This window comes from Chenopodium quinoa, unplaced genomic scaffold (genome assembly GCF_001683475.1).
Source record: "Chenopodium quinoa cultivar QQ74 unplaced genomic scaffold, ASM168347v1, whole genome shotgun sequence".
Taxonomy (NCBI): Eukaryota; Viridiplantae; Streptophyta; class Magnoliopsida; order Caryophyllales; family Amaranthaceae; genus Chenopodium; species Chenopodium quinoa.
The window spans coordinates 1,278,957-1,304,943 of NW_018744718.1; the positions used below are offsets into that span (position 1 = coordinate 1,278,957).

The 25,987-nt window shown below is 33.7% G+C and overlaps 1 protein-coding gene and 1 pseudogene across 1 annotated transcript; both read right to left on the reverse strand.

The window, feature by feature from the left end:
* Positions 1 to 738, reverse strand: LOC110703093 (late embryogenesis abundant protein 29-like). Its single transcript, XM_021880850.1, has 3 exons — positions 673 to 738; positions 451 to 531; positions 1 to 207 (listed from the first exon to the last, which is right to left on the reverse strand). Exons 1-3 carry the CDS (start codon positions 736 to 738, stop codon positions 1 to 3), a joined length of 354 nt encoding a protein of 117 aa, XP_021736542.1.
* On the reverse strand, positions 445 to 25,794 carry LOC110703094 (annotated as a pseudogene).
* Positions 25,795 to 25,987: the final 193 nt, after the last annotated feature.

The following is a 25,987-nucleotide window of genomic DNA, read 5'->3' on the forward strand; positions in this document are numbered from 1 at the left end:
TTAATTCTTTGGATTGGCAGGCGACGCGTTGCTGATGGGTGCATTGTCTGGGGTGGTGCTTGGTGTATTGCTTGGGGTGGTGGTGGTGTCGGTCGTGGTGCCAGCAGTAGGGTTGCTGCCTGCTGCATCACTGGTGTTGTTTAATCCCAAAGTGCTCTTTACTGTTTCAGCTGCTCCTGTTGCAAGGCTCTTCACTTGCTCCCCTGTCTGTGTAATATAGATAATTCAGTTTTAATTAGCTCACAAATTATTTCCAACAAAGTTATATTAAAACATATATTGCCTAGTTATTTAGATCACTTTAACTCTTGAAGTTTAAAATGTAATAGAATATTTATTTATAGACAGAGGGATTGCAGCATGACATAAGAACATTTATTAATAAACGGAGGGAGTATGATATTTTTTTTTTTTTTTTGAAAACTCGGAATAAGATTATAAAAGACTTGCCTGTTGAAGAATCTGAGTGGCTTGTTGAGCAGTTCCTGATGCTGCACTGCTGACTTGGGCCATAACTCCTTCACTCTTCTCCTGAAATATATATCAGATCAAAATCAATAATTAAGGCCTCATGAAATAATAATAATAATAATAATAATAATAATAATGCAAATATACGTGAAATCGACGACTAAATGAGGCTAGATCAATTAATTAGAACAAATTTTATACCTGAGCTTGGGTAGCAGCCTCATTGGCTTTGTGGCTGATTTCTTGAGTTTGTTGGTTGCTTGCCATTTTGTTTGCAAAGTATGAGATTAGAAGAGATGTAGATGATTGTGAAACTTGAATTAATAAAGATATTTGATGTTTCTTACAATAATGTAAATTAGAGTTGTATTTATAGTGATAATTTAATATCTCAAAGCACCAATGAAACTATTTTTGGGGTGTTTACTGCATAATTTTCTCCAACAATTTGATGGTAATTAATGGTCTTTGTTGCGGTAAATGGGGTTTATTGTTATTTGTTAAGCCATCTTTTGACCATTTCACACAAAAGTGTAAGTATTCAACATTGTGCATTTGGGCTCGTTTCTTGGACAAATTATAATCATATACAGAGTATTTTTTTTTTAGATCAATTTTAATGATCATTACATTTTTTTTCTAGGAAAACAATTATGTGTATACTATCAACCACATTAACCTGTCTCAATTTTTTATTTTTTTTTATTTTTTAATTTTTTTTTATTTTAATTTTTTTTTTTTTATTATCCCTTTAATGCATTATTTTCAATCTATAATAACCTAACTTTAGTGTATGTACAACCATAGTATTCTAGAGCCATGTATCACCTGCAAGAAAAATAAGAAACCACAGTTCAAGAAATAAATTTAAAGATTCAGCCATGCCTCAAGTTAGACTATACCTTTTTCTGTTCAAGGAGTCAATAGATGAATTATCAAACTTATTTTCATTCTTTCAAAGAAGTACATGATATCTTTAGATTAATATAAATGATATCTTTTCCATTTAGAATGCAGAACATTATCCTGCATACAAAGAAGTACATGGCTAAAGAAATTAAATTTACCCAATCAAGGAGACAAAAGTGATCTTCACTAGGCTCAAATTTCATGTTGCTTCTTCCGGCCACGACTTCTAATACAACAACCCCAAAGCTGAACACATCAGCTTTAGGTGTCAAATAACCCCACAATGCATATTCTGGAGCCATGTATCCTCTGCAAACAAACAAAAAATCCTAGTTCAAAGAATGAATTCAAAGATTGCCTTGCCCCTTAATCAGAGTTAACCTCTCATCTTCATTGATTCATTGACCGATATATTACTATTATTTCCATATAATGATATCATCATTTCAAAATTACATAGTTTGCCATCCCAAGAAACAAAGTGCAGGAGACCAGATAATGGTTATACTATGAATTATAGAAAAAAGATCAACCATTTTATAATGTACATAAGATTTGAGTAATAGAAATTAATAATGAGTAAAAGTAAAAGTACTTTGGCTTTCATAGGTACGAGGTCCTATGAACTCTATGATAAAGACAATAGAGATTTAAAGACTTAGCTTACATTGTTCCAGCAATTCTAGTGCTAATGTGTGTAACCTCCTCTTCATTAAGCCTTGCCAACCCAAAGTCTGAGATTTTTGGGTTAAGGTTGCGATCAAGCAATACATTTGTAGCTTTGATGTCCCTATGAACAATTTTTATCCTTGATTCTTCATGTAAGAAAGCTAAACCTTTAGCTATCCCAATGCAAATCCTTATAGGCCAATCTAATTTTAACCGGCCATCATCTGGACCTTCATTTAGAAAATAACTAATAAGTTAAAATCTTCGTGGAAAGCTTTACAACTGACTCCACTTTGTACTCCTTGCAACGCAAACAGGATAAAGAGATAAACACAATATAACTCCTTACCAAACAAAGCATGTCCAAGGTCCTTGTTCACCAAGTATTCATACACCAGGAAAAGTTGGCTTGTATCGACACAACATCCATACAATCTCACAAGATTTGGATGGCACATACTTGAAATCATGCCAATTTCATTCACAAATTCTCGATTTCCTTGGGAAGATTTGGCTGAAAGTTGTTTCACAGCAATATGGGTACCATTTAACAGGGTTCCCTACATAAGAGTTGGTATAAGTTTTTGTGCTTTTCACTCCCCAAGTTGTCCATGACTTATAAGTTGAATAATTACACACCAACACTGTGATTCATTAAGAAAAAACAAAGTACTTAGTAACATACCTTGTACACAGATCCAAACCCACCTTCTCCTAGCTTATTAGCAGTATTAAAGTTGTTACAGGCAGCCTTGATTTGCTTATAAGTGAAAAGACCAATTTGTGGATTCAGTACACGGAGCTCTGAGCACAAATCAATAGTATTCAGAAAGGTACAATTCTACAAGTAATTAAATTAAATAGGAAGTAAAGTAAGTGGTACATTGATAATATAAAATTTAGAACAATCACTATCTTTTTTTTGCTCATGTTGTGGATTATCTGCAACTTGCAGCGCTTTATTTTCTTATATGCTCAAGATCATTTTTCATGCCCCTGTCTACGTGATTAAAGATAGAAGATTTGAAAGTATAAAAGATGTGGATGGTCATTTAAGGCATATTAAGCAGTAAAATTAATTTGTTCATCAGTTGAATTCTAATAAACATGTTAATGTAGCGATAAGTTAGAAACACTTGCAACTAAAAGTCTGTAACATCTCACATAAGCAAAATGTTCCTATATCACAGGTAGCACAGCACACACTGACCTTGTTCCCTTGATTTTATAATTTCCTTACGGCGTTTCCACCAAAAAGCAACTAGTGCAATTCCAATGAGGAACGATGTAGCTGCTACTAGAGCCCACATGACTATTTTCCAGTCAAAAGGAGGGTTGAACTCTGCCCAAAGAAAAAATTAACACTTACTAATTGAACCTTTAAAAAATAAAAAAACCTTATTTCTAGACGATTAGGTTGATACACAAACAAATTTAACCACTCTATCAACGTCGTGCCCCAATTTTAAAAAATTAGGAAACTTATGGCAGAAGATGTACTTGCTAATTTTACAGTTCATTTGATCAATGGTAATGATGCAATAATGAATTTATTTCATGAGTACAAAGCAATAGGATTAAACGTTTCCTTAAAAAATGACTTAAAATGAGCACAAAATTTCTATATGATGCTTGACTTACGCGACTCTACTGAAATAGCTGAAATAAGAGGTCCATAATGTCCTTTTACTGGAATTTGTGTGCTCCCTTTTCCAGCATAGTAGAAGCGAATTTCTATTGTAGAATTTGTTACTGATATGTTACTGAAAACTTTCTTGAAAGCCTTATGTGTTCCATTAGCTTCCTTTACAATATCAAAATCCTTGAAATACAGCTTTTCCTGCACAAAGTAGTCCAACTCTTTAAATGCAATATTCTAAAAATTCCAGCAATTTCATAGTACTGAGGTAAAAAGACAGTAATAAACAACCTGGATATAAATATCAAACACTCGCCTTCCTATACTCATGTATGTATCACCATCTGTAAAGATGATTTCAGAAAAGTGAAGGGTCACACTGTAGTTCCCGTTTGCCAGGCAACGGCCACAGTAAGTTAAAGACGTAGCAGAGAGTCGTGCATCTTTATACAGCCCTTCATCGCTCTTTCCTATTATCTTTGAAGTACTTTGCCATATATAATGATTTGTATCAGCTTTCCAGAATTCTCCACTACTACTGAATCCCCAGTCAGGCTTTTCATGAAAAAATGTTGCAGCACCACTTTTCTCATGATCTTGCAGGTAGGTGATCTTTCCTATTCTGGTTTCTGGTCCTCCACAGTTAATATGCAATGTATACCGTTCTACAAGTACAACAATACATCAAAATGAAACCTTAACCATAATCTTTGACTAATATATGATAACATTATTTTGAAAGTAATATAAAATTTAGCATCATTGATCTTGAAATATAAATTTGAGTATCATCATCATACTAGTATATTATTTTTAAAACTAAGGATATTTGCAGTTTAACATTAGCTTAAGAGCCTGATAAGCAGGAGGCACTAATAGGCAGTATAGATTAAGACTGATGAAGAAGCCGGTACAATAAACTAAAAAAGATTCTTTGCTATAAATCAAATAGATAATATACCTTTTGGACACCTTAATCTCTTCAAGCATGCACTTGAATCTCTATGCCAATTGTCACCAGGGATATTAATTAATAGTCAGGAACTGTACAAAGAATGTTTATCAATCTATTTACACAGTATCCTATACTTACAAGGTTGTAAGGCTTGCATCGCTCCTATATGTGTTTCTGAAGCAAATACGAGTAGAAGAAGAGAGTGTATCTTATTAAGCTAAGGATTAAGTGTGAGATGAAGATATGAAATTGCAGCAGAATAAACAGCATAAAACTTACATAGTATGTCTGCTACAAAGAGGTTCTTCAGGGTTATCAGTAAAATTGTTGTATGAAATGTCTATTTGGCTGAAAGCACAATTGTCATATTGTCAGGAGAATAATAATATGCTCAAAATAGCAATAAAATTAGCATGAGCAAATGAGTGTCATGCAATGTTGGCCAGCATTTTTACTACTAACATAAACTCGTGAAAATTCGAAACTCAATTGACAAAACCATGTTGTAGACAGACAGTTCTCTTTTGGTTCATCACATCATCTAGCAAACTAGTCCTCTGTCTCCAAACACCTTTAACACGATCCTTTATGGAGGGATCTGTATCACATGGGTTGAGAGTTTTTGTGGATTTACTAAAAAGAAATACATGAAGTTTATTTGTGAACAGAGGGAATATTAATTAAGGGTAAAGATTGTACCTTGTATCATCTGCACTTGCAATCCAGTTGGGAATAGGCCCATTTAGCATATTTCCTGTTAGATACCTAAACATAGCAAAAAATGGAATCATTATTACTTGCCAAAAGAAAATCTTACAAACTGATTCATGTCTGGTTCCCTTGACAGAAGCCAGACTTATGCTGCAAATAAGTGTAGGCTCCGAAGAAGGTACCACCAAACAAAGTCCAAAACACACTGTTGGATCTCTTGTGAAACATGAATGATTGACAATATTTAAGAGCATGAAGCTCACAGCATATACAGCTATGTCAAAGAGAGAAATCACAGTCCCCATCATTTGGCTTTCAGGTCAAACAATCCTTTTGGCAGTGTCGGAATCAATGGCATAATGGTAATTTTTTATTTATTTATTTATTTTTTCAACACAAGTCTATGACAGTGTCCAATTGTCCACGGTAATACACCTCTATCCTTGAGTTTCATGTGTAAACATTACCACTCAGTATCACTTTAGAGACACTCAGTATCTTGGGGTTGAGTACAATAACCATGGACATTGAAAAAGACTTTTCTTATTGATTGACATACAGACTCATTACCATTACCACAATTTGTTACCGCAAAAGGGACTGGATAGGTATGTACATCTGTTGCTGAGCTAATTCTATGCTCTACATCCTTGTATCTACCCCTTACTTTCCAACAATATAACACTAAAACAGGTTTTCAAGGCCAGTTTGACTAATATGATTATGATCATGGAATGCCAACTGAACAGCCACAATAGTTAGGAGTTGTAGTTTGTTGTTATTACATCTTCTAAGCTCTGAATATACCTATTTCAGATTGTTAGAAGTCTGCAGATGTATATTAGATTAATCGATGAATCTTATTATCTTTCCTTGATAAAATTGAAAGATAATGGGATGGTAGAGATCACAAGTTGTGTAAAATTGATTGGGACTTTGGGAGTGCTTACAAGTTTTTTATAGAAGAGAGAGTTGGAACAGAGCCTGTCAACTTGTTGAAGCTAAGATCGCTGCAAAATAACACAGTAAAAAAAAAAAAAAAAAAAAAAAAACACTTCAGAAATGGAGGTACGTTTGTACGTATGATTATAATAGCCATATAAGAAGTGTGGGATGGAAAAGAATACATGACTTTTAATTCCTGCAAAGATGCAATATCAGAGGATATTTCACCAGTAATATTACAGCTCCTCAAAACCCTATCACAAATCAAATAAATTGCTTAGGTCGATGTTTAGATTATGAAAAAACTAATTTGGACCTTGAGTTGTATTTTCTTAAAAATAACAAAACATAACTCACAGTTTAGTTAATTTTTTCATGTTTTTAAGTGATGGAAAATTAGAACCTTCTCCGCCCAAATCACTGATTCTCCTGCAGAAAGTACATGGGATAAATGCTGTCACACTATCTGGCCATTGAAGCATCGATAATACACTAAATTGTCTCTTGAAGAGCTCATTAGAAAAAAAAAATCATTCACATCACAATAAAATTGTAATCATGTTCAAAGAAAGGTATTTTTTGTTCAATATATGGGCTCCATCTTACACTATAAGAAAGGTTTGTTTTACATAATTTTCTGAATAAGAAAGGTTTGTTTTACATAATTATCTGAAAGTAAATTCTGTATTTAAGAGAAAAGAAGGATACACATAAAATGAGGACAGAGTTCACTAGACATAATTAAAAAGAAGCGTGTTGCTATCATGCTGCACAAATGGAATGTATACAGTACAGGAGAAATTGCAGAATCATGTTGAACTCCTTCAAGAAAAGTATTCATCAGAAAAAACATGAGAAACATATATCAAGTAGAATTACTTACAATTCTTGTAATTTATGCAGAGAAGATATGTTCGATGGTATTGGTCCCTCAAAGCCACTGCCTATCATTTCTCTGCCAGATAAATATTATTAAAACATTTAGGCAGATCAAAACTGTGATTGGAACATTTGCATCATTCAGATTTTCAAGGAAGATAACTTACAAGAATTGAAGTTCAGAATAATGCTTTATAAAATCAGGTAAGCTTCCATTGAAGTTGTTGCTACTTAATAGACTAGCAATTACACCAGAAAAAGAAATGATTGAGAAAGAGGAGACAGATAAATATGTACAAAAACTTTATGCATATAGTTAAACTCTCCAATATAAAAACTACTTACAGTTTTGTTAAATTTCTCAGATTCTTCAACTCCAAAGGCAAATGCCCTGTAAGTTTGTTGTCACTTAATGTTCTTTCATCAACAAGGGAAGAGACACAAGTTCCGGTGTTAATTATCATGTAACAGATGAAAATTTAGAACGAATAAATGTGGCCGATCACTAAAAAAAGAAAAACGAAAAAGGTACCTACAAGTTGGTTAAGCTGACCAAGTTCCCAAGTTCAGCAGGAACAGTTCCATCAAATTGATTGCTCTCAATGCTTCTGATGTCCATACACAATTTGAGAATCAGGTAAGATATATATGCTACATGTTTGTGCTTTCACTTAAAGAGGGAAATAGGGAGAACAAGGAGGATACAGCTGTGTAAGAGTGGTGATTTTTCCCAAATACTTTGGAATTGGTCCTGATAGTCGATTGGCAAACAGAGACCTGTAAATAGAATAGATTGCAAAAACAAGACATTAAGAAAATATGAATACATGTGAAAAGAAAATGCATGTTTTCTTACACAAATTTCAGCTTTGTATCAATCCATTCAACTGGCACTGTTCCAGTAAGGACATTCCTCGCGAGATCACTGATTAAAACAAAATAAGGAGGACAAGTTAATGGCTTCCTGAAGTATCAATGACCATATATGCACAAAAAAAAAAAAAAAAAAAAAATAAAAAAAATCACAAAGGGCTGCTCTTACATGGTCTTAATGTAACGCAGCTTGGAGAGGGATTTCGGAAGGACATCAGCAAGGTTTTGCCCCTTCCAGTAACTTTATGCAAGAAATAAGCTTTAAATTAGACTATGTCATCTACGAAAATCATAGAATAATTACCAAAAATGCTGGCACATGAAGTACAGAAATGACTGCAGGTTGGTATCTACATAGTATTTCTATTTCTCTATCTTAAACAATTTTTTCTTCAGATGAAGAGATTCTTTAAGTCAGACAGCTCGTTCATTCAGATAACATACATACTCATGGGTCGATTGGATATAATCTTCTTTAGAAAGGATTAAAAGCGTTTTTGGAGCACTTAAAGCCACGGCTTATGGCTTTAGATGCTTGGAGTAGGTTTGGAATCCTTAGGATAGTGTATTGTGACAAATGGGAAAATATCAATGCACACAGGTCAACTTTATTGATTTTAAGAGATGAGACCATGATATGGATTAGTCATTATGGCTGACCCCTTTTGATCTTTTTAATCCAATCAAGGTTTATGATTCTTCCTCCAAAGAGATCCATTGGAGGATCCTACCTTTTTCCCTTATAGTTTCTTGGGTTTAAAACCTTGTAACACCTTAGTGAGATCCCACTCCGGTTCTTGGTGATCCACACCAATTCTAGCCAAGTTTGCGCTTTTATTTTCTGTCCAAGCTTCAATAATTTTACATCACATCATAAGCTCTTTAATATAACATGAGCCAAGTTTCTCCAAAAACACGACTTAGTCACTCCGTAATAATAGAGCTTATTTAAACTAAATATGTACTTATTAAATCAAGTTGAACAGAACACATACAATCTTAATAACCTTTTATTGCGTTTTTTTTTTTTTTTTTTTTTTTTTTAATGTCAAGTACCATTGGAGGGACATGGCATGGCTAATGTTAAGGTATACCTCGAACAAAGCTACTATGTGAGTTAAGAAACAAAGGACAATATAATCGCTAGAACGCAGAACTAATTCAAAAAATCAAAATGAATAAATAAATCTATGTATCAAGTGCCAAAGCCTAAGCAAGCAACTTGTATGTTTGAGCAACTTACATATCTGTGATATGCCATGTGCTATTTAGGCATGTGCAATTGACCAAATTGGTATACTTCTTAGTTGGGTCATCTTTTGATTTCCAGCAAGTGTTACTTGCGCTCTGGCTACAAGGATCTGTTGAGCAATCTGAGTCCTTTTTTTGCACTTCTCTGGCAATTTGATGAAGACTTTCCACTGCACACACCAAACAAGATATAAATACATCACTTTGTGATCATGAGAGAAGTTAGTGAATGGTGATCCATTTGACTTCTTCCATTTATCTTGTCAGTTGTGCTAATAAAAGTTAAGTTAGAATGAACCAGCTCATAGGAGATCAAGGATTTAGACATTTGACAAGAAAAGAAATGTGATGCTAGTTGGAAATAGCACAAAGACAGCCAAGTTGGGATGATTTATGTAAACAATAGAACAGATGGTACTCGATACAAACACCAAATTTGTATCCTGTGTGCTGATCATGGATTCATTTTGGTATCGTATAAAGTTATCATTTGCAAATTACAATGTCTACTACCATAACCAACATACCTCCATTCTCTTCACCTTTAAACTTTAATAAAACAAAAGTGTAAGATAAGATCTAGCAAGGGATCAACCACTATGGACCAACTTTTTTCTATAAAGTTTAACTCGTTATATAAAAAAGGGAACTTGAAACATCAATTCGGAGGTTAGCAACTTAGCCTTACAGGAACCATCATGGTATAACCAACAAACTCTCCACCTTCTAGGAAGGGTTGTGTACGGGATAATACCGACAGCGTACGGGATAATACCGACAGCAATGCTCATTGGCCGAAAGTAAAGTTTCGTATTATTATTTAGTAGAACCTGACCATGAGAATACTTTCGGCCACGTGGAGAGCTGCTTACGGCCACGTAGGCACCTGCTACATATAAGGTCGGTTTGCCACCTTATGTCGTTAGGTGGCACCAGCCTGGTTCCTTCCCTATATATATACCCAAGTTTATTCTCATATGAAGGTAGGATCTTTTTCTTTCTCTCTCTACATAATCACTTTCTCTCTCTTCATTTCCTCTTCTCCAGGTCACTAACTTTAGCATCGGAGCGGTTATTCCCGAATAACCCCCCGGGCTAGTTAATCTGTGTTGACTGTGCAGGCACGGAATTGGACGGTAAACCTTTACTGACCCCAAGACATCACGGTATCGGAACTTACCCGGAACAGGTTGAAAAAATATAACAAAAGCATATGCTAAGGCCTAATAGAGACGCAATATAATATGCTAGAAGGACTAACATTACAAGTTTACAACCAATGCTTGTCCTTGTTTTGGGAAAGCATTGATGGTTGAATTGGATTCTCCTTCTCGACCCTTATGCACCATGCTTAAATCATGCATGCTACATACTTCCTAAGTTGCTATGTTACATAGAGTATTCCCCACTTTTCTTTTTGGGTGTCCCTTTGAGTTTGCTTTATACAATAAATGACCATAAACAAATTTTCTTATGAACTCCACAAGCCAAAAATTAAAAAAAGTAGCTAGTACATTTTTTATATGGGCAAACAAAAGGGAACCAAAGGAGTACCTAAGCTCAATTCACAACTACAGTTCAAATTTATACATGTATTAGCCTCAAAACAAAAGGGGCCAAAGAGAAGCAATTTTATTGACCTTATCTTACACCAAAAAAAAATGATATGAATTCATCAGCCATGATTTAACTTATTAACCTCAAAATAATTTAACCAATTTTAATTCAATTATATTGTAGTTGTTAATTGAAAACCACAAGATCAGAAAATTTTAGATCACATCAAATTAAGGTGAACTGGACATAGCATAGATATATCAAAATTCTATAAGTTTTACTAATGTGTAATTAAAGATAGCAATGATAATTTTTTTTTGCATTGTTAAACATATAAAAAAGAAATGGGAAGAACAAAAAGGAATGGAGAAGTACAGAGAAAAAGAAAGAAGTGAAAATAAATCAAGGAAGAAGATGGATAAAAGTCATAGGACTCATAAAGAGGATAGAATAAGAAAGGCCTAGTGAAGAGTAGAAAGGACAAGATTTAAAAGAAAATGGTTTCCTTTTGCAAAAGAGCAATTTTAATAATTTCACTCCTTTAAACCACCCCTCAAAAGAAAAAATAAATAAATAAAATTCGAGAAATATTTTATATCCAACCAAACTCTCTCGTAGCAGCTTGTATATGTCAAATTCAAGTATAAAGCATACACAATGGGCGGAGTTTGTCCCTTTTTATTTGTCCCATACTCTTTCTTGGAATATCCAGCATAGTCATATTATAACCCCGTGTACACAAATTTGGCTCATTTGTAATTACCACTTTAACAGGGCGTTTGGTAGGAGGGATGGGATTAAGTAGGATAAGAAGGTGGGATAAAAAGGTGAAATTAATAGATGGGATAAGGATAAAAATAGTGTATTCCATTATTTGGTATGAGTTGGGATTAAATTGGAATAACTAATAAAAATACAAAAATACTCTTACTATCCTTTCTTCACCCTCTTTTTCTTTCTATTTCATTAAGGGTAATAATGTCTTTTACCCATTAAATTTAGTCCATGTCCCTTATACCACCCCCCTTAGTTACTAATTTGGAGGGATAACTCCCTTTTTTATCCACATCCTATCCCCCTTCATAATCCCCATCCCTCTAAACAAACAAAATACTTGTTTAATCCCTCCTCTTTTATCCTATTCCCCTTCTTTTATCCCTCTAAACAAACACCCCCTTAGGAAGTACACCTCCGTTTTTAAATACTTGCTCGACTTTTCTTTTCCGACCGTTTTTAAATATTTGCTCCATTTTCTTTTATGGAAAGCTTTTAGAACATTTAATTCATTTCTCACACACTTAGTGGACTCAACATAAGAGTCTCTCTCTTCATATTCTTCCATTATTTTTGCTTTTTACAATTTTTATTTTCTCAACTATCTCACTACTTCCATATTTTATTACTTTTTCAATTTCTCCTAAAACTCTGCATATGGAGAAATGAAGCAAGTATTTAAAAACGGAGGGAGTAGCGTTTAATCAAGCATTTGATGGGCATAATGTTTAACAACACTCCCATAGTCCAAACATTCAAATCTCAAAACCGTTAAAGTATCTTTATTTGCAAATGATATATATTAGCACGGATACATTCTAATTTACACAACAAATCAAGGTACATAGAATGAAAAAAAAAAAAAAAAAACAGAAAGAGTACCATTAAAAAAACAAGAATTAAACAGCTAACCTTCTTCAGGAAGAGTGGAAGAGCAATCAGTGCAAACGCCAAAACCCACAAAAAACGCTAGTAAAATTACAGCGGCAGTGAAACCGCTGAAACTCAAACTACCTGCCATTTGCACAGTAATTTATACTACGAAGAATAAGGTGTTTTTTTTTTTTTTTTTTTTTTTTTTTTGCGCTAATTTGATCATTTTGATGGTACTAAAAGGCTTTAATTTATAGTAGTAATTGCAGACTTTGAAGTGCCAAGCCAAAGTCAAGTTTTTTCTTTGCCTCTTTTTCTCCTTCGTTTTACTGTGAGATGTGACTTGAATAGAAAAAAACTGACAATCGACTCAATTGAATTCTACAGTATTGAATTGAGCTGCGTTAGATTATTATAGAAAATGGATCAATTTCAAACACAACTTATTTCAAGAGGGTAATTATTACAGGTTTTTCTCTTTATACCCCTTAATTTTATAATTACCACCATGTATAATAGGTAAAATTAGAATTACCATCTCAAGTTTTTTTTAAAAAATATTAACACCTACTTCCTCTATTCTTTTTTACTTGACTGTTTCTTTTATCACGCTTGCCAATGCAAAACTTTAATGATCGACAACTTAAATTCTCCATAAGTAAAAATTATAAAAGTTATATATTATGATAGTACTTATTGAAACAAATACAAAAAGATCATACATGAATATATTTTTCCTTACATATTATTCACAAAAGATGGTCAAAGGAGGGGTGGTGAATAGTGTAAAAGTCAAAGCGGGTTAAATAATAAAGAACGGAGGAAGTAGTTTTTTCTAAAACTTTTTAAACTCCCACCTGTTTCGACGAATGATGTCATTATAGGACCCAATTTTGCGTTTTCCCTCTTTTTCCCTCTATCCTCCCTCGAATTACCCTGTTCCCTTGCCCAAATTGCATGATTTAATTGTGTTTTCGTCCCAATTATTTGTTTAATTGTCCAATTTTCATTTCATAAACCCTAATTTTTCAATTAGCAGAACCTCCAAATTGATTACCCTCAAACCCTAATTACAATATTAAATTCAATTCGAAATAGGTAAGATTGCAGAAATGTAAAAAAAGGGAGAAGGAAGGCAATGAAACAAGGGAATTCGATGGAGGAGAGAGGGAAAACGCGAAATTGGGCCTATGATGACGTCATTCGTCAAACAGGTGGGAGTTTACAAAGTTTTGAGAAAAAAAATAGGTGGTAATTTTTAAATAAAAAACTTGAGGTTTCAATTTTACCTACTATAGATGATAGGTAATATTTTTTGGAATTTATAAAAATGAAACCAATTCGGTTGTTCTTTGTTTGATAGTAAATGACACTAAATTACTAATATGTAAGGAATATATTTCGAAGTATAAATTTACAAAATTATCCTTATTAAAATTTTTTTTTCTTACCTATTTTTTAATTTTTTAATGACATTTTTGTAAGTTTTCTCCATTTCCAATTCCAAGCTCCTAATACTTGCCCCCTTGGTATTATTTTGTTGGGAATAGAGGCATATATTCCCCTTCTTCCCCAACCTCTATTCCCAATCCCATGAAACAAGCACCCCCAATTCCCACATACTAACACCCCTTAAGAGCTCAAACATCCACAAATTATAAAAGCATCCAAGGCGACGGTGAGCCCAAGTAGACAATCGTTGAGCCGAGCAATCCAAGCCCGAAAGACTTTGTCGTTATTACGAGTAGTTTGATTAATACTAGTTTTAATTTTGGAAAATTGTTACGATGGTTCTTTTATATACCAATTCTGTCCAAGAATCTTAAAAAATCGCTAAACATTGCCAACAAAATTGATCAAAAGTCAAAACGTCAACATTTCATATGAAGAGACTATTAGGCCCTTACTCATTGTCTCATTCAAATTAAATGCACATTAATAATAATCAGATCTAAATTTAAAATAAATTATAGGCAGGTAGCCAGGTGCTAACGCCCAAAATTGGCAGGCACCCCGCACATCCGCGCTAGAACCAGTTGGCCCCAATATGCTCTGGTTTCGAACTCTAATTATGCGTGACGTATAATAGTTTGAGCGTCGGTTGTTCATACACTTAAATTTTTTTACTCTTAAGCTAATACGAAGTAATAGAGAATTTATTTTATCTCGTTATAATAACTACTAGTTTAGAAATTAAAGAAAATTTATAGACAAATTAACTAAAATAACTTCAATAACAATTAGTACGTAAAAGATTTAAAGGATTTGAATTGATCACTTGTAAGAGTCATTATAATTTATAACCAAGCTTAGTTTAAGTAAAAGATTGTAGAATAGAAAGGTACTCAGGTATAAACCAAACGAGGTGTTGTTTAGTATAGACTATGGAGTATCATTATTAAGTATTTTGATCACAGTTGTTTAGTATAGACTATGGAGTATCATTATTATGAAAGCAAACCTAGCAAGAATGAACTAAATATGAGAGCATTTTAATCCAATTGTTGCAACTAAAAGTGAACGAAAGGAACATTATACATTAATACAAATAAAGTTTGAAATAACAAGACTTTTAGGTCGGACCTGTTCACATTTACTGAACTGAACTGATTGGAGCTGAACTAAATGAACAAAAGTGAATAGAGGCGAAATGAATATTTTATGATAGAAGATAATTAGGAGTTGAACTGAAGTTAACTGAACTGAAGTGAACTGAAATTAAGTTGAAGTGAACAGACCCTTATTTGTAGCTGTAAATAGAATTGTAAAAACGGACTCCAAAAATAACCGAAACCAAATATAAATTGACTTGATAGTTGATCCCTATCCAGGCCAATATGTATGGATACACTGAATGTCATGAGCCATATCACATCCATTCAATGCCAGACTCAGGAATCAGGACCCTTCCTCGTAGAAAAACTTTCTAATTGAGAAATTAAACGTAAGTGATAACATTACACACTAGATAATCCCGTACAATAGAAATTCTATATTCAAGCTATGTAGGGTACGTAGTAGTTGTGTATCCTCAACTACTTTTTCCGATCTTTTAATGCTATTGACTCCCAAGTCCACGATTTACTATTTAGGATAACTTGTATTTTTCCAACTTAATTGGATAGTGTGATTGAATGAGACAATATGCTTTATTGTATGGAGAAAGAATGACATACCGAAAAGGTACACATAGACTATTGTCTATGTGTACCCCACATAGACAATGGTTTTTATTGGTTAGAACAGTTGGCCCACTTGGTCCCACTTCAATATTTTCAAAATTTTCGCTGAATGTTTTGCAAATGAAAAATTTTGAATTCTTAATTTGAATTTAATTGTACTTTTGGCTGTGAATAATGTTGGAGGATTTGCGAGAAGAAACTATGGAGGACGACGGTTGCTTTAAGGCGAAGGTCGACGAAGGTGGCTTTAAGGTGAGTAAGGTGGTTGAGAGGAAATAAAGGGCCGATGGTCGATTTAATGAGAGAGAATGGTTTAGAGTATGAACGGTGGTCGGCGAAATCAGAGAGCGATGTAGTCCATAAGATGGTCTGAAACAATGGTGGGTGAAATAAAAGGCACGGGTGAGAGAGCGACAAAGACGACGGAGACCAAATGTATTGTTGTAGTATTGAAATTGTTTTGAAAATATTTTGTAATTCATCATTTGTATTATTTTAGTATCAAAACTGATTGTTTTAGTATTATTTGTATTATATTAGTATAAAAAAGAATGTTTTATAAACAAAATTCATATAAAATTCTTAGTTGTGGTTGTTTATGGACATAAATATCACAAATTGTTATGATATTTGTTGGTCAATTATGTTCCAAAATTCTTAGCAGTGGCTGTATAATATTTGATTTTCAACTTGAAACGAGTTTCTAAATTTAGATAAGAGTTTGTGAATTAGATAAGTTAATTATTGTAGATCTTTTTGAAGATGAGTTCTATGTAACTATAGTAGTTGAAAACATTTGAGAAGAAAGAGTGGGTATGTGATTGTTGGTGAATTGGTTTCGATGTCGCCAAAAAATGGTTTCGAATGTCAGCTATCAAATGAAACTCTTCAGCTTCAAATCAATGACTTTCTTCACCATTGTTTGTCATTGCCATACAAATGGTTTCTAAAACTACTTAACTACCTTCGAGAAGAAGTAATTTTTTTTATTATTATTTTTTTTTTTATGAAAATGGCGGGATAAGATCATCACTTTTAGCGCTCCTCTCTCCTTAGGCGGGACACTCACAACACAAACTTTTACAACTTAATTTTCCCGCTCAACTTTCTTTTTATCAATTTTTTAGCAAGCTGATGTGTTGCAATATTATTGGTTGTCTATGTGAAGTCTATGTGTATCAGCTCCCAATGACATACGAAGTAATAATTTAAGAAAAGGAGGAGCAGAAAGCAAGCTAAGATCAACAATGATCAAGACAAGATTTGATTCCGTGATTAGATGATTCGAGTATTTTAGCATCTATAATGACCATACATTATCTCTCTATAGATGTGTATACAATATGCTTTCTGTCACAATCTATAAACGAATGACATAATATGTTTTCGTCATAATCTTAGCAAAAATGTTCTTCATGGTTGCCCATATATGCTTTAATAGGAATAATTATCAACTGGATAAAGATCACGTAGAAACGAGGAAGTCGATAACTCGACCATAGGTACACTAGGAGAGTGTAACAGGCTTTGAGTATCGGTTTCGATTGTTTGGGTTTGCCAACTTTTAGATGATTTATACACCCACTCATGACCATATGAGTTACTTGGCTCTAGAATTAGTTCTTCTACCTCTATGTTTCCTTCAAGCATGCTCAACGCCTTGGACATTGTTGGCCTAAGCGCCGGAGATGGATTAATGCATAATAATGCAACCTGAATTATTGTTAATGCTTCGTCTTCATTGTAATCTCTCCCCAATCTTGGATCCACCAGTTCTATCAATTTTCCATTTTGTTGAAGAATGAAAGCCTGGGAAGTAAAATTTAAAACGTATTTATCTCTTCATGTACAAAATTTAAAGACCATATTGCTTTTACTTATTAACATCATGCATGCTATCTCGTCTAGATTTAATTGTCACGTTGATAGTTTAAATCACTATAATTCCAAATAGAGCGTGTATTTAAGCTAAGATTTCTATGTTACTGAACAAAAGGAAAAAAGAATTACCAAATCCAGGAGACAAAAAAGATCTCCACTTGGTTCAAACTTCATGTTGCTTCTTCCGGCAACAATTTCTAACGCGACAACCCCAAAGCTGTAAACATCCGCCTTCTCTGTTAAGTAACCCCGCATTGCATATTCAGGAGCCATGTATCCTCTATAAGGCGAAATTATAACAAACGAGTTAAGATAAATATGATGGCCTTGTTAAATGAAATAACACAAAGACCAAGTACAAACATCCGTTTTTTTTTTTGTCACATAATATGAGTCTAGCCAACTTACATTGTTCCTGCAATTCTAGTGCTGATATGAGTATTATCTTCTTCATTGAGCTTTGCCAATCCAAAATCGGAGATTTTTGGGTTAAGGTCATGATCAAGCAAAACATTTGTAGCTTTGATATCTCTATGAACAATTTTTATTGCTGATTCGTCGTGCAGGAAGGCCAAACCCCTTGCTATGCCTACACAAATCTTTTTCCTAGTAGGCCAATCGAATCTCAAGTGGCCACCTTCCTCTGTAACATAATTAAGTTACAATGTCATGCGACTTGAATTGATACAGACAGTATATAGCCAGGATCAAATATACAAAGTACATACCGAACAAAGCATGTCCAAGGTCATTGTTCTCCAAGTATTCATAAACCAAGAAAAGTTGGCTATTGTCAACGCTACATCCATACAGTCTTACAAGATTTGGATGGCATAAGGTAGAAATTAAACCAATCTCATTTACAAATTCTCGGTTTCCTTGGGATGATCTTGAAGACAGTTGTTTCACAGCAATATCAGTACCATCCAACAATTTCCCCTGCACATAAATACAAGGTTTAATTTTCGAGTCCTGATAGAGTTGTCCATGAATAAAAATGCAGGACACGTAATGATTTTCTAGCAGTAAAATTATCGCGAGAAAGAGAGAATAACAGGCAGATAGACCTTGTACACACAACCAAAGCCACCTTCTCCAATCTTGTTAGATACACTGAAGTTATTACAAGCAGTCTTGATTTGTTTGTAAGTGAATAAACTTATTTGTGGATTTTGTCCTAGGAGATCTGATCAACAAAAAATGTCAATTAAATATGGTAATAATAACCATATTTAACAGAAATTAAACACACACAATAAAATGGCAAGTCTTCTTCGGACAAACACATGTACTTACCTTGTTCCCTTGATGCTATTAACTCCATACGGTGTTTCCACCAGAGTATACCAAGAACAATACTGATTACACACAGTGTAGCCCCAATAAAGATCCATAAGAGTATTTTCCAATTAAAAGGAGGGTTGAACTCTACAAGAAATGACACGACGAACAGCTTAAATATCTAAATTAAGACAGACAGAATGAAGAAAATGATATTAGGCATTAGCATTATGTTAATCAAAAGAAATCCCAATGTGTGCATGCATATATATTCACCTAACTCCACTGAAATAGCCGAGATAAGAGGACCATAATTGCCTCTTACAGGGATCTGCCAGCTCCCTTTCCCTGCGTAGTAGAAGCGAATTTCTACATAATTGGTTACGGCTACATGTGGGAAAGATTTAATGAGCGCCTTACTCGTTCCATTCGCTTCCTTCTCTATATTAAAGTCCTTGGCAATCAACTTCTCCTGCACCAAAATTCATGTCTATGAAATCCTCTCAAACAGGAATACTTGTAAGTAATTAAGAATACTCCTTAACTTGTAAATGCTTTTGTTAAAAACCTGGATATAAATATCAAAAAATCGTCTCCCAAGACTCACAAACGAATTGTTGTCAGCAAAGACGATCTCAGAAAAGTATAGTGTCACGGTGTAGTTCCCTTTTGCTAGGCAACGACCATAATAAGTGAGAGATGTAGCAGCAAGTCTTGCATCTTTATAAAGCTCTGTATCATTCATCAGTAGTGTAGATTTGTTTTCTGCTATATAAAGATCAGTAGGAAGTCTCCGATTCCAGAACTCTCCGCTACTGCTGTATCCCCACTCTGCTTTTTTCGGAACAAATTTAGCTGCACCATCAGACTCATTATCTTGCTCAAAGGTAGTTTTTCCAATCCTAGCTTCTTCTCCTCCACAGTTGATATGTAATGAATACCGAGCTTCACAATGAGAAAACTATCATTAGAATCTCAAGCTAAGCCAGCTTTTGTCATCCTTGATCCAACCACACGAAAACAGATGATTATATTATTGACAGATCAGGATAGGTGCATAGACATTAAGGTGTCACATGCTTTTATTCCTATATAGCTCAAGACGCGACTAAAAGATCATTTACCTTTAGAACATTTCAAGTTTGTTAGGCATGCGCTTGTATCTCTTTTGTGGATTTCAGCAACCAAAAAGACATCATAATTCAAGCATCAGCTTCAACAAACTTGTATTAAACATGTAAAATAAATGGAAAAAATGAAATTTACTTACAAGTTCGTTTTGAAGTCCCTTGCATTGCTTCTGTACAAGTTTCTGAATAGAAAGGAAGGAAAGAATGAATCAGTTTTCAACTAATGGAGTATACCAAAAAGGATTATAAAATACTCAAGACGATGTATTCATGTAGATATTAATGTACACTTACAGAGTTGATCTATCACAATGAGAAGTAGCATTAAAATTGTTGTAAGAAAGGTCTATATGGCTGAAAGGAAAAAATAAAATAAAATAAAATTAGAGTCCAAAGTACAAAAGCATCTATCACAACTAAATCTAAGAATATATAATCTGTGACATTAAGGTTGTAAGCCCAAACCTACTGTCATCTGTGTCAGTGATCGAGCTGGGAATGGTTCCAGTTAACATATTGCTTGTCAGAAACCTAAACATAAGCGACAATTGACAGTCAGATAAATGCTTCATACATAAGAATACACTCGAGGAAAAATTTGTACAGGATCATATATATGATGGACTAAACTTTACTGAAATTAAGCTTGTTCTAGCTAGGTGAGGTTTCTAGATACTTTTAGTTGTGCAGTCATGTGAGATTAGTTGCTTACAGTTTTCGCAATGAGTACAAATATAGGAACTATCTGGAACGGCGCCTGTTAACTTGTTGAAGCTAAGATCCCTGCAATATAGCAACAAAGAATGTAAAAAAATTATATTTAAAATGCAGAGAAGTAGATCAGTAGATGCATAGGAGTATATACAAAGAAAAAGAAAGGAAGATGAACTACAGTTGGACTAATTGTGGCATATTGCGTCCGATGTATGGAGGGATAACCCCAGTAATGTTACAGCTCCTTAAAACCCTGTGAAATTAAATATAAAGTACTTGCTCAAGATACTGTGTTCCAACTTTATTTTATTTCCAATTTTCTGAATTAGTTCTGTATATATATGAAAAATGACTCACAATGTATTCAATTCATTCAAATTTTCAAATGGTGGAAATTCAGAACCATCTCCATTCAAATCAGTGATTCTCCTGCAGACAAATATGTGAGTAATACAGTAACATGTATACTTTAATTTGGAAGTATAAGAAAGCTATAAATAGGGATGTGTAGATAACTTACAGTTCCTGTAAATTATTCAGAAGAGAAATACTAGATGGTATGGGCCCTTCAAAGCCCCTACCTTGAATTTCTCTGAAAACAGAATAATTTAGATGGATCAGAATCATTTTCTGGAACATATGCAGAATTAGTGTTCTCAACAAACAAACTTACAGGGCTTGGAGTTTTGTCCAACTCTGAAAAAAATCAGGCAAGCGCCCTCTGAAGTTGTTACTGCTTAATCGACTACAATACATGGGAGATTACTAGATTAGACTTATAAGACGGAAAATGAGTTAGTCTATGATAAGTTATATGGTAAAGGAGATCAAGTATCAAATTAAGGAAACAAGTGTTTTATCTAAGACGTCTAATCTCAATTGACAGTGTATACTTACAGTTCTGTTAAATTATTTAGGTTCTTTAACTCGACAGGCAAGGACCCTGTAAGTTCATTGTCAGTTAGAGTTCTTCCATCCAAGAGTACATGCAAGTTCAAATAACACAAAAGAAATTTAGTAGCTAGCATTAGCATAGAGTAAATGCTGCAAAATATATCTTAACTATATCTTAATAAGTCGATATTTGACCTACAGGTTGCTCAAGTTGATCAGTTTTCCAAGTTGAGGAGGAATAGTTCCATTGAATTGATTACTCTCAAGGCTTCTGAATAATTTGGTGTCGCGTGTTCAAAAAAGAAATGAAACGTTGTAAGAAACATGCACAACCTTGTTTAATAAGTGGTGAAAAGGGAACTAAAAGTGAGGATAGCATACAAATATGTAAGGGTGCTAATATTTCCCAAGTAATCAGGAATAGGTCCTGACAAGCGATTTGCAAAAAGAGACCTGCAATAACAGACAACATCCCTTTTGCATATCAGAATTCAAGCACACAGAAACATTATTGGAACATGAAAATTAATATGGCCAGTTTCTTACAAGAATTTCAACTTTGTAGCTGTCCATTCTCGTGGGATAGTTCCAGTAAGGAGACTCCGTGAAAGGTCTCTAAGATTATACAAGGAATAGATTATTGTCATATGTAAGTATCATCATTCATTATGCAAAAAAACTTACAAAAGTGTAACTGAGAGAGTCTTCCTACAAGGTTGTTAGGAAAGACAAATTTGCAAGAGATCTTGGAAGGACACCGCTAAGACTTTGGCCCTTCCATGAACTGTTTTACAGCAAAGAAAAACTTTGTGTAAGAGTAAATGAATCAATCTAACAAGATAAAGAAGAAGATCAGAAAGACACTAATTAAGCATCTTATAATTGCTCTTACATGTTTGTCACATGTGTTACACCGTCAATGCATGAACAAGACTTGGTTGACATAACTATGCCTGCTCGGATCAACTTCTGTAAACCAGCAGGTGTTGTTTTTGTCACAAGGATCCTTTGTACGGTTATTCATGTCAGGCTTCTTCAATTCTCTAGCAACTTCCAGAAGGGCAATCACTGCATATAATACGGAGTAACATATTATTCAACTTGTTCTGAGCTTAAGACAGTATAGAAAATTGGACATACCTCCCTGTCCATTACGGCCTGTGTTAGTCCTCGTATGTATCAACTTACAACTACTTAACCACACAAGGCCTTATCAAAGCATAATTCATTTTTCAATCTTTGTATGTAGGTGTCTTTGTTCTGTCCATAATTATGTATGAAATTCCAAACAAAAAAAAGAAATTTTCTTTCTAGCATCATGCACTAATTAATATACATTGCATATGTAAGAATCCTTCCACTAACTACAACCTCTTAAATCGTAAAAAGTTGTAATAAATACTTATAGACCTGTATATTTTACATGCTGCATTATCAAGGTCAAATTTCACTGTTGTATTGATAGATATGTTTTTATTGCACCAGTTCTTGACATCTGCTGTTACAGGATTCAGAAATCGCAGCAGGGTCAAAACACTGGTTCATTCACACGTACCGATATACTAATAGTAATTGAAAAACTTCTATCTTTTCTCATCAAACACTATTCTTAAATGGCTTAGCTTATAGCTTACAGTAAGTTTACTTTATAGGGGATAAGAAAAGTTAGAATTTTGTGACGTCTTAAGCTCATTAACTATCTTCATACATTCATACGAGGGAACAATGATACAGGATTCAACTAACATAAAGTCCTCCTTCGTTCTAAAATTAGTTGTCACATTGTCTCAACCTTACACTTAGGTTGCAACGTCTTATTCTTACATGACTAAAAAGAGGTTTACAAGGATAATGACAGTCGGATCAAATACAACGTAGCAGACAAAACAGAATTTTGGTACACATTAAATTCATTAATTTCATACCAGGGACTATACTCCCTTTAATCAGAGACCAAATATAAAAAGCATATATATAGGAATTTCGTTATAAATTTAGAATAGTCTTATATGATCTGAAATGTCCTTTAGAATACTAGCTATATACATTGGTACATCTCTTGATTCATACACAATTCAACAAAGTTGAAAAAGTCTTTAAGGACAATAACGTTTCAAATTTGGATTATAATTTATCAATGATTAATCAAAACATTTCATTCAAATGTCCCCAATAATCTTTTTATGAAGCATGTTATAATTGCACTACCTTTTAGAATTATTAAAGACAAGATAAGAGCAACTTGCCAATGTGTTATTAGTGTATACATCACAATAGACAAATACTAGATGATATATATATATACTACCTCCGTTAATTGTTATGTGCAACTTTGGGGTATAATTTGTGAGATATAAAATATTTCAAAGTTGCACATAACATTTAACGGAGGTAGTATATAACCTGTGTATGAGTTGAGAATAAAGTCAATACGTACACACGAGTTGAGACTAATTGTCCCACATGTATGAAAGAGAAGGAAAATGACTAACAATCTAACATACAAGTTTAATGGGCACGAATCAACAATTGGTTATAGGATAGAACTTTGCTGAGCTTACATGGAGTCAGACTCTCCTCCGATTTGGGTTGTTCTTGCCTAGTGAATATTTATACATCCAACATGAAATCATATTGAACTTGTATATGCTTCGATTCCAAGAATATTAATGAAAAGTTTATTTGAATATGGATTGATGCATGCCAATATGGCAATAGCTTTGTTAGACTACATGCATCATGCATGCAGAGACAAACCCCCATGCATGATATGATCAAAACTCACTTCGCCCATAGAATATAAGCTACAAGTCAACATTTGGGAGTAGAGAGGAGCTGAGTTTAACACTTGTTGAGACTAGGGAGGAGTTAAAGAAATCCCCTACTCTCAAATACGTGGTAGGGCTTGAACTCGTGATCCCAGAGTCACAAAATCAGTTTTCCACCATACTTGTTTGTTACTTATATAATTAGTTAATTACATACAAGCTAAGTTAGAGTCCTGTTGTTGTAAATATACATACAAGATCTAATCTTTAAGAAGATGAGAAGAAATGAAGCAATAAACTCAAGAAATGGAGTAATACAAAAAAGAAGAAATGAGTGAAAATGCTAGCTAACCTTCTTGAGGAGGTGTGTTTGGTGCGCAAACATCAGTAGCTGCGCTGAAATGCGCAAGCAGAAGCAACATGAAAAAGAACATACTACTATTTGAAGTGGAATTTCTGCCTAATAATAATGCCATTTAATTTCCAGGTGTGTACTTCTTTGTTTTTATTGTGTTAAAAGTTGTGCGCTGCCAAAGAATATTTATTTATAGACTGAATATTGTTTGAAAATTACACCCAAAATATGATAATTTAGTCATAATTATGAATAAGATGTACGACCGTATGATATGACATACTCACAACTCTCATTGTCATTTATTTTTTTTTGTTTTTCCAAATAATTGTCAAACAAGGCCTACTATTTTTTGTGTCGAAAATGATAAATTAATAATATGGATGATAATTGATCCTAAATCAAGCTAGTAACACCATCAAAGGTTTTAGGCATGTAAAGACATAAAGTAGATTTTTTATTTTTTTTTTCTTTTTTGATGTTTCACCGGTTCACTATTTGGGCAAATTCGGATTCGGGGATCAGTTTTGGGTGGTTAAGTTCCAATCCCCTCCCAATTGTTGTCGTGGGGGATCAAACACGGGTCCTTTTTACCAAGTGTAATCCAAATCACCACTATATCAACAGCCAATTGGTAGGTATGTAAAGTATAGATTGGTATATGCAAACCAAAGATCGAATAATACGTTGACTAGTGAAATGAAATTAGATATATACTTTGTTTTATAAATATGTAGCTGCTGACTTTTGCTTTATACACGTACTAATTTAAACGATTTTTTGAGCAAAATCTTATATGGGGTACAGTGTTTAAGTGTTGCTACATTACAGTACCTTGGAATAAATTGAGGCTTCATTACAATTCCAATAAGGCAAGAAAAGTCGCATATAATCTAATTTGATTAATAATCACGTAGAATGTAGTATTTGCTCATATTCTTGCATTAAATAACTTACAATTTTCCATACGTAACACATAATAAAATATTAATCATAACCCAACGGTGTTAGTTAAGATTTGATGGATAAAATGTACGTCTTCGATTCTCTCTGCAGGTCTAATATGGATTGCTCTATAAATATATATATTTTTTATTAAATAAAGAATAAAGAATATTATTACGTACTAATCTAAATCAAAACAGGCTTCTAAAACGCTAAGTATAAAAGTCAAAGGCAAATAATTGACAATTGTGTACTTGATTTTGAAAAATAGTATTAATATTATAAAAATCTACGTGCATGCCCCAAATTGGTAGGGCTTTGATCTGACTAT